The 13,330-nt window shown below is 48.1% G+C and overlaps 1 protein-coding gene across 10 annotated transcripts in view; it reads right to left on the bottom strand.

Moving 5' to 3' along the window:
• Positions 1-6,256: 6,256 nt before the first annotated feature.
• Positions 6,257-13,330, bottom strand: part of Rps6kc1 (ribosomal protein S6 kinase C1) — a 138,210-nt gene continuing 131,136 nt past the window's right edge. For all 10 annotated transcript variants that reach the window (XM_038348894.1, XM_038348897.1, XM_038348895.1 and 7 more), the window contains one exon: positions 6,257-7,092. In XM_038348894.1, the coding sequence (XP_038204822.1) occupies positions 6,982-7,092 (111 nt within the window). In that variant the 3' untranslated portion in view covers positions 6,257-6,981. The remainder of the gene's footprint in view (positions 7,093-13,330) is intronic.

Genomic DNA, 13,330 nt, shown 5'->3' with positions numbered 1-13,330 from the left:
CCCTCCTGGCTTCTGTTTATAGTTTTGTTTTTACAATGCAAGGTTTCATGTAATAGAGACCGACCTGGGGCTTCTGCTCCTCCTGCACAGCCTTCCCCAAATCTCTCCTTTTGTAAACAAAATTATCTGAATATTTTACAGGTGTTTGTCGAAAGTCAAATATATATAATAAGTAATCTCAGAAAATATATTCTTAATACCTTATAAAATAAGGTATTATTTTATAATACCTTATTGCTCCTTTTGCTAAACGTTTGAAATTAGATCCTCTATATTCCCCCCACTTTTACACTTAAATCCACAACCTTGGGGCTGGAGAAACAACTCATTTCTAAAGTGCTCGTTGTTCAAGCACGAGGACTTGAGTTTGTATCTTCAGACCCTTGCTAGCTCAGTGTGGTGGCACAGGCCTGTCGTCCCAGCCCTGGGATCAGGTAAGGAGGTCCCTGGGGCTTACTGACCTAACTGATAAGTGAGAGACTGTCACACAGCATAAGGTAGATAAGTCCATAAGACAGCTCGGTGGGCAAAGCGCTTTCTGAGCAACTCCTGCAACCTGAGTTCCAGCCCAGATCCAAAGTAAAAGTAGAGAGTAAAAACCAATTCCAGAGATGTCCTCTGACCTCCACACATGCACATGCACACGCCTCCTCTGACCTCCACACATGCACATGCCTCCTCTGACCTCCACACATGCACATGCACACGCCTCCTCTGACCTCCACACATGAACATGCACAGGCCTCCTCTGACCTCCACACATGCACATGCACACGTCTCCTCTGACATCCACACATGCACATGCACACGCCTCCTCTGACATCCACACATGCACATGCACACGCCTCCTCTGACCTCCACACATGCACATGCACATGCCTCCTCTGACCTCCACACATGCACATGCCTCCTCTAACCTCCACACATGTACATGCACACACCCACACACACGATAATAAAAAAAACGAAATAAACAGGTGGAGGGAGACTGAGGTCACCCAACATCAACCTATGGCCTCTACATGTATGTGCACACACATGATGTGTACCTGCACACACCTCTGTGCGCGTGCGCACACACACACATACAAATAAAAAAGCACACACCTCACTGTCGTGCTGTGAAATTCAATGCCCCCTTGCAAAATGTGAAATGAGCCAACCCAGGAAGTGTCCCCAGCTGAGGCCTACAGAGATGGACAGCAGCCATGCGATGCTCAGAAGCCAGGAAGACTTTGGAGTCTTTGTGCTGTCTGGAGCTGAACTTCAGCTACAGCACCCCAAGAAGGAAGAGGAAACCCAACCATCCCAAAGATCAGAACTCAAGACCTCTGACAGCTGTGACCCATGGAGGCAGGAGCTGTGTGTCAAAGCAACTGCGGTGAAGTGGCTGATCTCTCTGGGGATGCAGACCACGTGCTCCTACCACGTGCTCCTCAGTGAAGTGGCCATCTCTCTGGGGATACAGACCACATGCCCCTACACGTGTTCCCTACCACGTGCTCCTCGGTGAAGTGGCCCATCTCTTTGGGGATGCAGACACTCCCTACCACGTGCTCCTGCCACATGCTCCTCCATGAAGTGGTTGATCTCTCTGGGGATGCAGACCACGTACTCCTACCACATGCTCCCTACCATGTGCTCCTCGTAGAGGCATATGCCACCAGGGCCCAGCTTGGCTTCCTCTTTATCCAGCTGCCTACTTGTCTCCTATTAAACACCCTTTTCCTTTGATATGAGCACTGTCTGGACCAACTCCATGGAAATGTCACAATGCCTTCAAAATTAGAAGGTGTACCCAGGGTAAGGAACTCACACCCATCCTAGGCCAAGGCAAGAGACTTTCCTGGAAGGGCACTGCCATAGGTCAGCAGGATGGGGACAGAAACCGGAACCTGCCTTTCTAACTATGCCCCAGACTGTTTCCCTAAAGCTTTGTATGTAGATGCAATTTCAAACTCAGAGAAGTGTTGCAAGAAGAAAATTCACCATCAACCCAGAACAGAGGGCATTTTGAGAACCACTGAGTTATGTCAAAGGTCTGAGACAAACAGAGAAGTAAACCAATAACAAAGGTCAGGATATTGTTGAACAAAAAGCAAACCAACAAACTAAGAGCAGAATGCTGAGGCCAGGCTGGGCCCCAGGGCTTGGGTCCAGGGCTCTGAGTGATGGAGCATCGTTATCAACCACAAATACACTTGCTTGGTTTTCTTGAAGACCCCCAGAGTGACAGACACTACAGAGACACTAGCCCCAGGTAAAAACTATGTTCTAGAAGAAAGCAATTACTTGAGAAGGAAGTTCTAGACTTGAGAGGATTACAGCTCCCTCTGCATTCTTCCCTGGGTCAGCATTCTGCCTCCAGCCAAATTTCTGCAGTGGATCCTACCTACACCCTGCCTCTAGTCTCCTTCCCTCCAACTACTCTCTGTTCTAACCCTAAAGTCATCTCTCCACATCAGCTGTTACCCACACCAGCTACTGATTCCCTGCAACCTAGAGTGTGACATCCCAGGTCCCAGCATGGCCTTTAACCCAGCTCCATTCACCTTGCCTTCTGTAGTACACAACAGATTCTCTCTCTCTCTCTCTCTCTCTCTCTCTCTCTCTCTCTCTCTCTCTCTCTCTCTCTCTCTCTCTCTCTCTCTCTCTCTCTCTCTCTCTCTCTCTCTCCGTGTGTGTGTGTGTGTGTGTGTGTGTGTGTGTGTGTGTGTGTGCAAGTAAATGTATGTCACATTAGTGCAGTTCCCACAGAGTCCAAAAGAGAATTTCAGGTCCCCTAGAGCTGGGGTTACAGATGGCTGTGGGCCACCGATGTAGAAGGACTCAAACTCGGGAGCTCTCTAAGAGCAGAAGCCAAGCACTTTCAGCCATGAGCCACCTCTGCAGCCCATCTGGTCGGAGTTTAAGGTTGTGTGGCCACCAAGGGACGTGCTACTGAGTAGGGTATGACAGCCACCCAAGCCTCTAGGAATAACAGAAAAATATCTACAAGAAAACAGTTAAGCACCAATTCAGGGTTTTTATTAACCTTGCCTTTTAAAATGTGGGATAATCTTACTAGTTCATGGAGGGACACAAGAACCCGCCACCATTCCCCCTCAGCAGCGAGGACCCACAGCAGTGCTATCTGATTGAGGCTGAAGGCCAATGAGAAGGAGACACAGACAGGACACCACGCTAAGATTCTCTACTGTATGCCACAGTCCTTGAGGAAATAGCTTGAGATGCCAGGCTCGATCACTTACAGCATTTACAAAACAGAAACCAAGTCCTTGAAAGATATGTGTGAGTCCCGGCAGAACGGCAAGAGGGGCGCTTCTCAGCACCACAGCACTGGCAACTTGTGGGGCCAGGCATGCGGTGTGGGGGCTCTGCTGTAGTGCTACTGGCCACCCACCCAGAACGCACACATGGCATGAGAGATTACCCACTCTTGATTCCCACTGGCCCTGAAGTACGTGCAGACGGGAAAAGGCTGAGGAAAAACGCAACCAAGTTGGAGTGATTTAAAACATGTTTGAATAAATCTGGGGAGAAGGCTCAAGGGGCAGAGGGCTTATCACACAAGAGTAAGGACCTGCATCCAGGCCCTCAGAACCCACGAGAAGCCAGGCACAGTGGCGTGCAGCTGTATCCCAGGGACCCTGTGGGAGGAGGAAGACAGACTCCCAGAAGCTTGCAAGCCAGCAAGCCTGGTGTACATAGCAAATAACAGACCTGTCTCAGACATGGTGGGAGGTGAGGACAGTTAAAGTCAAATGTGGTAAGCCCATGATGGAGCGCTATTAACAAATGGACAGTCGGCCAGGCTAGGGAGGACAGGCCACCAATCACAGCCAGGTCAAGAAGCCGGCTCCCCTTAGGGCTGAATTTCACTCACTGGGCGAGTCACTTCACCAAATGTGATATATACGCAATGGGGTATGAGATGGCCTTTAACTGGAGACAGACACGATCCACAGCATGGACGGGCCTTGGAAATGACACACTAAGTAAACAGACACACAGAAACACACAGCCTATGATTCCAGTTACATGAAATACCTACCAGAGCCCAAGCCATGAAGACCAGGAGCTGGGGAGACAAACAGGAAGTTGTCATGGAACAGATATGGTTCTGGCTCAGTTGGGGAGAGAGAGAGAGCGGTGACAGCCGCACAAGGGTTTACACATGCTAAATGTCACTTCTGCATCAAATGCCCAAAGTGGCTGAAGTAGGGCTAGGGAGACGGCTCAGTAGGCAAGGTGCCTGCTACACAAACACGAGGGTTCCCCAGACCCCACATGAAAACACAGGCAACGTGGGCCTGAATTCCCAGCACTGGGAAGGAGGAGATAGGATCCCTGAGGCTCACTCACCTCAGACAGCTCAGCGAGAGATACTGTCTCAAAAAAATACAGCGGGGAGAAACGGAAGAAGGCACCATGCTGGATAGTTCTATGTCAACTTGACACAAGATAAAGTCATCTGAGAGGAGGGAACCTCAGCTGAGAAAATGCCTGCATAAGCTCAGGCTGTGGCCAAGCCTGTAGGACATTTTCTTAATTAGTGCCCATTCCACTGTGTGGTGCCACCCCTGGGCTGGTGGTCCTGGGTTCTATAAGAGAGCAAACTAAGCAAGCCATGAGGAGCAAGTCAGTAAGCAGCTCCCTTCCATGGCCTCTGCATCATTTCCTGCCTCCAGGTTCCTGCCCTGACTTCCTTCAGTGATGAATAGGGCTGTGGAAATATAAGCCAAATAAACTCCTTCCTCCCCAATTTACCTTTTGGTCATGGTGCTTCATCGCAGAATAGAAACCCTAACCAAGACAGACACCAAGTGTTGACTTCTGACCTTCACACACATGGACATGCACATATGAACACACACACACACGCACATGCACGCACACATTCAAAATGATTGAAATGGCAAAACTGACTTTTACTCTAGTTTAAAAAAATGGATTTGAAACACTAAGCGGTAATTTCTCTAATGGTTTTGACCCATATCCCAAGCCTCTGCTTGAGCCAACAAGGCATGAGCTGCAACCGAAGTCCATCTCACGCCGCTGGACTTCAGGCATGCACACAGCATGGCATGGAGGATGGGCTTCACGCACAGACATTGAGCCCATCTTATTTCTAAAATAATTTGTGTCCAACATGAATAGTGTGTTTACACTGAGGACAAGCCCCAACCAAGCATGCAGAAAGAGAAATCACAGCTGTGGGAGTGCGTCCACCAACCAACCTGGCAACCATCTGTTTGTGTTACTGTCCTTTGAGCCCAGGGGTCCAAGTCACATGGAGGGTGAGGGCCTTCACCTTCGTTGTGAAGTCCTGATTTTATGTCACAGGGCACTTCTGGAAGGAAGTTCTGCTCTGGCTGGCTCTGAGTGCTCACAGACTTCCTACTGACCCACACAGGAAGTCCTTCTGTGTCTCACCTGCGTGAGTTCCTGTCATGAGGCCAGGGGGTGGCGAGCCAAACCCGGCTCCAGGGACTGATGTCATCTTGACTGAGGTCTGATCTTGGTGACCTGCTATATCCCAACCTGGTATTGTGACAGCCCTTCAGCTGGGTTTCGGATTATAAAGGGACCAAAAAGGGGAAAGGGGAGTCAAATAATAGAAAAAGGGAAAATGCTTGCACATTTCCTGTGTTTCAACAAACATTTCTGCTTCTGTTTATCTTGACAGGAGACCTGGAAGTCATCAGATGGGTGCTGAGATGCTCCTGGGGCCAGGGTGGCCTCCACACAGACTCAAAAGCACATGTTTTAGAACGGAAGGAAAAATTCAGGGGCTGGAGCTCAGGACAGTGCTTGCCTAGCATGCAGGCACAAGGTTCTGATACAACAAACACAAACAAAACACAATGACAACAACAGAAAATTCCAGTCATTTCTGGTGGCCTCTCACTTGGAAGCAGTGCCTTGCCCTGCAATCTCTGGAGAAATTTGACAGACATTAACACTTAAGGCATCTCCAAGTTTTGGCAAACAGCACAGTGGCAGCGGTGCTATCTTAGCAAGATGACATGGCATCACTAAACATGAGACAGGTGAATGTCAGGAGCTCAGCTCAGCATCTCCTCGCTGGGCTGTGCAACAGGATGTGTATAGATGGCAGACTACGTTTCCCACAGGAAAACAAACACCCTCAGCCACAGCAGGAGCAACCGTCCATCTTCCACAAGAGCAGGAACAGAAAAGAAGGACCCTTCAAAATGAACCTTTACATCTTAAGCTATTAATAAAGAAGCCATCCAAGTCTTAAGCACATTTATTGGACATCATGATTTCTTGTTACACTGGCATCTTGGGGGATAAACACCCCTTCCCTTTTGTGTTAGCAGAAGTGGGAAAAGCAGAGTCCAAGAGAATGAGCAGAGGATGCAGGACATGGAGCGAGGGGGGGGAGACACGAACAGGAGGTCAGGCGCGTTCCCAGGAGCCCCTCAGAGTTAGCAGCATCAACCAGCAGGTTCAACGCTGGCAAGAGTGTTTTTCCTCAGTTCCCCTGGCCCTTTCAGCACTAGGCATTCCTCTTCACGTTGTGAGCACCCTGGTGACACTGTCCACAGAGCAGATTAGTGTGTTACTCAGCAAATTCCGACTCAGTCGTGTAAACCAGTCTTGTTCAGCAGAAGCACCATTAGCTATCACCACAAGGCCCTCCAGTCACGTAAATGTTCCTTCTACAATTACAGCTTCCCAGCAGAGGTGTTTTGCACAGGTGTCTGCCACACACCTGAAACCCTGAAGTCACGTTATGTCACATCTGGGGGAAGGTGAGAGCAGAGCCACTGCTGGCAAGGTTCACTGGTCTCATGTCAGACAGCAGGGCTAAGGGAGTCTGTCAGCCCGCTGCCCCACAGCATCCTCTAAGGCCTTGTCCCAAGGCTTTGGAACACCAACTGAAGGAAGACTGGCCACTCCTGAAGTCCTGTCACGAGGGGTCTCTCCTGTGAAGAGCACTCCACGTGACGTTCATCTTGTCAGTTCTGCCCAGTCCACTGGAGTGAAGAATGGGTGAGATTTGATGTCTTCAACACCGGCCACTCCGGCACCCAGACGCTCCAGAGGGTTGAACTGCAAGAGCTGAAACAGAAGACTCTGTGAGAGACAGGAACACAGAAGCAATGGGAGGAAAAGGGGCTGTGAAGGGAAGGACTTCAGGACCGGCTGTCTGGCTGTGGTCTGGTGGAGCATCCCACCCGAGTGACAGGCTTGTCAACAGCTGAGTGATCCACTGGCTTTCCCTTATCCTCAAACAGGATAACAGGATCAAGAGATGTAGCTACTTTCTCCGGGACTCAGGAGTCAGGGTGCCCCGCTGTCTTCCAGTTCCTTAATGCTACACCACCAGGACATATGCTCAAATCTGAACAAGCAAAGCTATGTCCCAAACCACTTCCTCTGGACTGGATGGTACATTTGATGAAGTAATTTGATCCAGTGAATGAAATAGGTTATGACTTGTTCAGAATTAGGAATTATGTATAAAATAAGCAAATAATGTCATAGGCAGTCAGATTTTTAAGAGTAAAACCAAGAAGCAATGAAGGCCCTGGGCATGCTGGGAGAGTGTGCCTGAGACATGCCTGCATCCTCAACATGTCAACAGCTTTGCTAAGGGACAATTTATACACCATATAGACATCTACTGCAAGTCACAGGTCAACAGACTTGGCATGGTCCAGTCCAGCTCCACGCCCCCAGAAAAGGGGTGCTCTGTGACATCTGTTCCCCACAACCTCGGCCCACAGCAGCCACTGCTCTGAGCCTGCCCTTCCCAGGCAGCTATGGAGTGCAGTACTAAGTGAGCCTTCATGCTCTGCTTCCCCAGCACAGCGCCTGAGTGTGCTGAACTGGCCTTTCTCCTGATTGATATTCCACGATTCCTCCACCACTGCTAATCTACTCGCTGGCTTGTGGGCCTCAAAGTCCCCAGTGAACGACACCGCTGTTAGGAGTCACGTGTGTCCTCAGGAGGACACCTGTTTCCAGCGGAGTTTATTCCTCGGGTCAGAACTGCTCAGTCACACACAGCAGGCTTGTATATAACTTATTAAGAAACTGCCAAACTGTCCCAATGTGGCCGTACCTGTCTATAGTCCCATCATCAATGAGCGAGAACCCTGGGTTTTCTGCCTCAGTACCCTCTGGCCTTGACTGAAAGCAGCTCTAGAGGGCCTGTGGCATCTCGTGGTGGCTTTAACTGTACTCCCTGGTGACTAATGACACTGATCGTGGCTGTATGCCCTGATAACCATTCATATAGCCTCTCGGCTGAAACAGCTCACCTTCTGCCCATTTCCACACCAAGCTGTCTGTCTTGCTTGGGTGACAAGAATCCTGAACACAAGCATAGACAGCGGTTTGCAAACACCTTCCCCAGCCTGTGGCTTTCACTTTCTCCACACATCTCTGAAGTGCTCACATTTTTAATGTTAATGAAGTCTACTTTATCGGTGTTCTTTTTATGGCTCATGCTTTGGTCTTCTATCTAAGAGCTCTGCCACAGCCCAAGGCCATGAGCGGCTTCTCGTGTTTCCTCTACAGGCTTGACAGTTCTAGTTTGTCCACAGAGTCCTGTGAGTTACTGGGAGTTAGTCTCTATGTGGGATGCAGTAGGGGTGGGGCTCAGCTGAGCACTGAGTCCCACGCATGTGTACAAAGCACACGGCTGTCCTGATGACTGCAGTACAGGGTGAGCTAGTTCACACCAGTCCTTTCTAGCTTTTCTTTTTTCTGAAGCAGGGTCTCATACTGTGACTCAGATTGGCCTGGAATGACTCAGTATGTAGCCCAAGCTAGCCCTGAACTAACAGTAGTCCTCCTGTCTCAGTCTTCCACATGTTGGGATTACACGTGTGAGATGCCAAGCCCAGAAAGCCTACACACACACACACACACACACACACACACACACACACACACACACACACCTGATCTGTTATTTGAATTTGGGGACAAAAATGGACTTACACCAAGAGCTACATTTATATCGTATCTATACATATCATAAGCCCAAAACCACCATCTCATAATTATCACTACATGTGTATTTTTTTAAAACAGGTGGGGGAGATAAATGGAAAAACATACTTAGATTTTTCATAAACTTCTCTCTCAACCACTGCACTGTTCACAGCGTGCTCAGACCTCAGCACCCAATGTGTCACCATCCCCTCCATCCCAAAATAGTCCCTAGCTCTTGGACATGTGTGTCCATGGCTGGGAGCTACTTAGTCATTCTTTATCTGAGAGTGTCTTTATTTTACCTTTTATGAAAAGTAACTTTTCTAAATTATAGGCTGACTGGCTCTTCCCTTCAATACTATAAATGTTAGTCTAGTATCTCTGTTCTCCGTTGTTTTCAACAAGAAACCAAGCATCAGATGGGCCTTTTTCTTGCTGGCTTTACATTTTTCCTGTTTTTGCTTTTCAACAATCTGGCATCAGTGTGCCTGCATATGGCTCTCATTTTTCTGTGCAGTGTCTGCTAAGTTTCTTCTGTGTCGCTCCTGAAACTAGGGCTGCTTTCACCCACTACCCTTCAAGTATTTCTGCTTCTTTTCCCAACTTCCTCTTCTTCTGGATCTCTCATTGTATGTATACTGGTGCATTTGAAAAAAAAAAATATTGCCTCATAGACCCCGCTGGACCTGTTCATTATTCTTCATACATTGAAGCATGTTTTCAGAGTGGGTCATTTCTACCGGCTCATCATCCTGGTTCTATTTCAGACGTGTTAGCGTATTCTTCCGGGGATTTCTCAAACATGTCAGTGGGTTCTTCCGGGGATTTCTCAGACGTGTCAGCGTGTTCTTCCGGGGATTTCTCAGACGTGTCAGCGTGTTCTTCCAGGGCTTTCTCAAACATGTCAGCGTGTTCTTCCAGGGATTTCTCAGACGTGTCAGCATGGTCGTCTGGGGATTTCTCAGATGTGTCAGCGTGTTCTTCCGGGGCTTTCTCAGACGTGTCAGCATGGTCTTCCGGGGATTTCTCAGACGTGTCAGTGTGGTCTCCCAGGGATTTCTTAGACATGTCAGCGTGTTCTTCCGGGGCTTTCTCAGACATGTCAGTGTGGTCTTCGAGGATTCCTCAGATGTGTCAGCATGGTCTTCTGAGATTTCTCAGACGTGTCAGCATGGTCTTCGAGGATTTCTCAGACATGTCAGCGTGGTCTTCCGGGGATTTCTCAGATGTATCAGCATGGTCTTCGAGGATTTCTCAGACGTGTCAGCGTGGTCTTCTGGGATTTCTCAAACGTGTCAGCATGGTCTTCTGGGATTTCTCAAACGTGTCAGCGTGGTCTTCTGGGATTTCTCAAACGTGTCAGCATGGTCTTCTGGGATTTCTCAAACGTGTCAGCATGGTCTTCTGGGATTTCTCAAACGTGTCAGCATGGTCTTCTGGGATTTCTCAAACGTGTCAGCGTGGTCTTCTGGGATTTCTCAAACGTGTCAGCGTGGTCTTCTGGGATTCCTCAGACGTGTCAGCGTGGTCTTCTGGGATTTCTCAAACGTGTCAGCATGGTCTTCTGGGATTTCTCAGACGTGTCAGCGTGGTCTTCTGGGATTTCTCAGACGTGTCAGCATGTTCTTCTAGGGATTTCACACTTCATTCAGTGAACTTGTCAGTGTAATATTTCAACCTGGTTTTCCTCAACTTTTCATTTTATAATTTATTTCATTGTTATGACACATTCCCTTAATTCTTTAAACACAGCCTATTTTAATTCTCTGAAAATATTTATAGTAACTGGTGGATGTTCTGTTAAGCCCAGATCTGGGATCACCTTGAGACGATTTCCATTGATGGTACTCTCCTCTGTACAAGTCCCACCTATGCCTCCACTACAGTCATGAACATTTCCCTGAAAACAGAATGTTTCTACACAGTGTGTCTCCATAAACATTACATGGCTGTGGTCTGTGTCCCCATAAACATTGCATGGCTGTGGTCTGTGTCCCCATGAACATTACACGGCTGTGGTCTGTGTCCCCATGAACATTACACGGCTGTGGTCTGTGTCCCCATGAACATTACATTACACGGCTGTGGTCTGTGTCCCCATGAACATTACACGGCTGTGGTCTGTTTCCTTGTCTAGTAACCCACTTCACTCATCTCTGAAAGTCCACAGCTTTCCTTCTCCCCCCCGCACTGTAAAGCGCTGCTGACGTCTCTGGTTGGTTGGTTTTGATCTTTCAGCTGGGCTCCCATGTCTCTATAGCTTAGCTGCCCACCAGTGACTCAGTAAAGGCTGTGTCCAAACACTCAGCCAGTCAAGCCTCCATCTCTTTCCTTAGGTAGGAGAAACAGGTAGGTACTGTAGAAAGTATGAGGCGTGACGTCTTTGCCCCATGCTCAGCTGGGCCCCGGGCCATTGCACCCCTCAGTCAGTTTCAGGAGCACTAAAATGACTTCACCAAACTGGGGAGGGTACTGGCCAGCTTCATTGTCTACCAAAGGCCACTATCCAACTTTAGCCAAAGAGTCCACTTTTTTCTTTATTTCTAATTTTTGCTCATTATTTAATTATTTAACTATCTATAAAATAAACAGCAACTGATGTGCTGTTTATAAATAAGCAACAACTGTGTGTGCTAGTCCCTGGCTGTGGAACCCTTTCTGACAGTTCCATGCATGTGTATAACTAATTTTGGCTCATTTCTAGTCGACAACTTCTAAGCCTTTCCCCTGCAGAACCAGCAGTTGCCAGATTCCTGCATCAGCAGCCCCATAATGCAAGCATGTGCCCCATCAAATTACAGAAGTCATGAGCCTCAACCCTGCCCTTCTACAATAATTAAGACTTGGGCATTGCACTTGTCGCAGGTCAGCCATTAGCCTAACTGGGTAACACGGGTGGACTTGGGCACTCAACCCACTGTAACTCTGCCGGCAGCGACCCTTCGTTCCTTTTATAAGGAAACTAGTAACCTGCTTAATAAGATCACACAGGTATTAGGTTGCCAAGCAGGGCTGAATTCAAGCACATTGACTCCAGAACCTATAGCACAACATGGCATCACAGTCCCTGATGTGTGATTAGAGTCTGAGAAGCCATTCCTTCACTTGGGTGTGACCAGCCACAGAAGAATGAACCACATACTTCTACACAAGTACCTGGGATGTGGGTACACATCTAACACCAGCATTCAGGAGGCAGAGACAGTAGGATTGATTACTTAAGTTCAAAGTCAGCCTGCTCTTAGAGTTTTGGACCAGCGAGAGCTACATGATAAGACTCATTTCAAAAATAAATAAATAAACAAAATACTAATATTTTTACCTGAAGTTATTTTGTCTAGCATTCTAAATCATCCTAGTAGTGGTGGGGGGGGGGGAGCAGAGGGAGGGTTCAAGACAGGGTTTCTCCATGTAATCGTGGCTGTCCTAGAACTCCCTCTGTAAACCAAGCTGGCCTCAAACTCAGAGATCCACCTGCCTCTGTCTCCCAAATGCTGGGATTAAAGGTGTGTGCCACCACCACCTAGCTCTAGACCTGTTTATTAAAGCTAATTGTTCACAAAACTTTTATATTAGAAGTTCCTGAAATGTGGGGTTTTTAGATTGATTTATTTTACAAGTGTTTTGCCCACATGTATGTATGTATACCACATGCATGCCAGTTGTCCACAGAGGTCAGGAAAGGGTTTTGGAGCCCGTGGAACTGCAATTATGGGTGGCCATGTGGGTGCTGGGAACTTAACTCAGGTTCTCTGAAAGAGCAGCCAGTGCTCAAAGTCCTGAGTCAACTCTCCAGCTTGCCAAGATGTGTTTTAAAGGAGATTATTATGAACACAATGGGAATACCTCAACTGTATCAGACCCATTTCAAAGACAGCTCACACCTGCTGATTGAAATACATCAGTAGTTTAATGAGTTGAGCATCAACTATTCCTGTTCCTGGAGCACAAGCACACCACCTCAGGGGCAACTAAACAGGCAAGCCTTTCTCTGTGACTTGATTTCCACCCACTCACTCTAAAATACGGCTTCAAATGTGAAATTCCTGAAGTTCGTATGCTAGCGTTTGCTAGCATCTGTTCGCTGCTCGGTCCCCTGGCTACTTCCCCATATGTAGCCTCGTCCACTAACTATGCCAAAGGTCCAGCAAAAGTCACACACGGTCCGGGACAGCTTCTCCAATACTTCCGCAGCATCTTGACTTCAGAACTCTGAAGTAGTTCCTGCCTGTCTGAGCCCCTCCTCGCCCTGCCTGTGGACAGTCATTTGGTCTTCCCCACAGCTTCAGCACCATGCCTCGCCCATGGTACTGCCAAATGGAATCGAAATCACTCCTTAGGAGAACACGAGGTG

This window comes from Arvicola amphibius, chromosome 12, assembly GCF_903992535.2.
Source record: "Arvicola amphibius chromosome 12, mArvAmp1.2, whole genome shotgun sequence".
Taxonomy (NCBI): domain Eukaryota; kingdom Metazoa; phylum Chordata; class Mammalia; order Rodentia; family Cricetidae; genus Arvicola; species Arvicola amphibius.
This window is presented reverse-complemented; position numbering and strand designations above follow the sequence as displayed.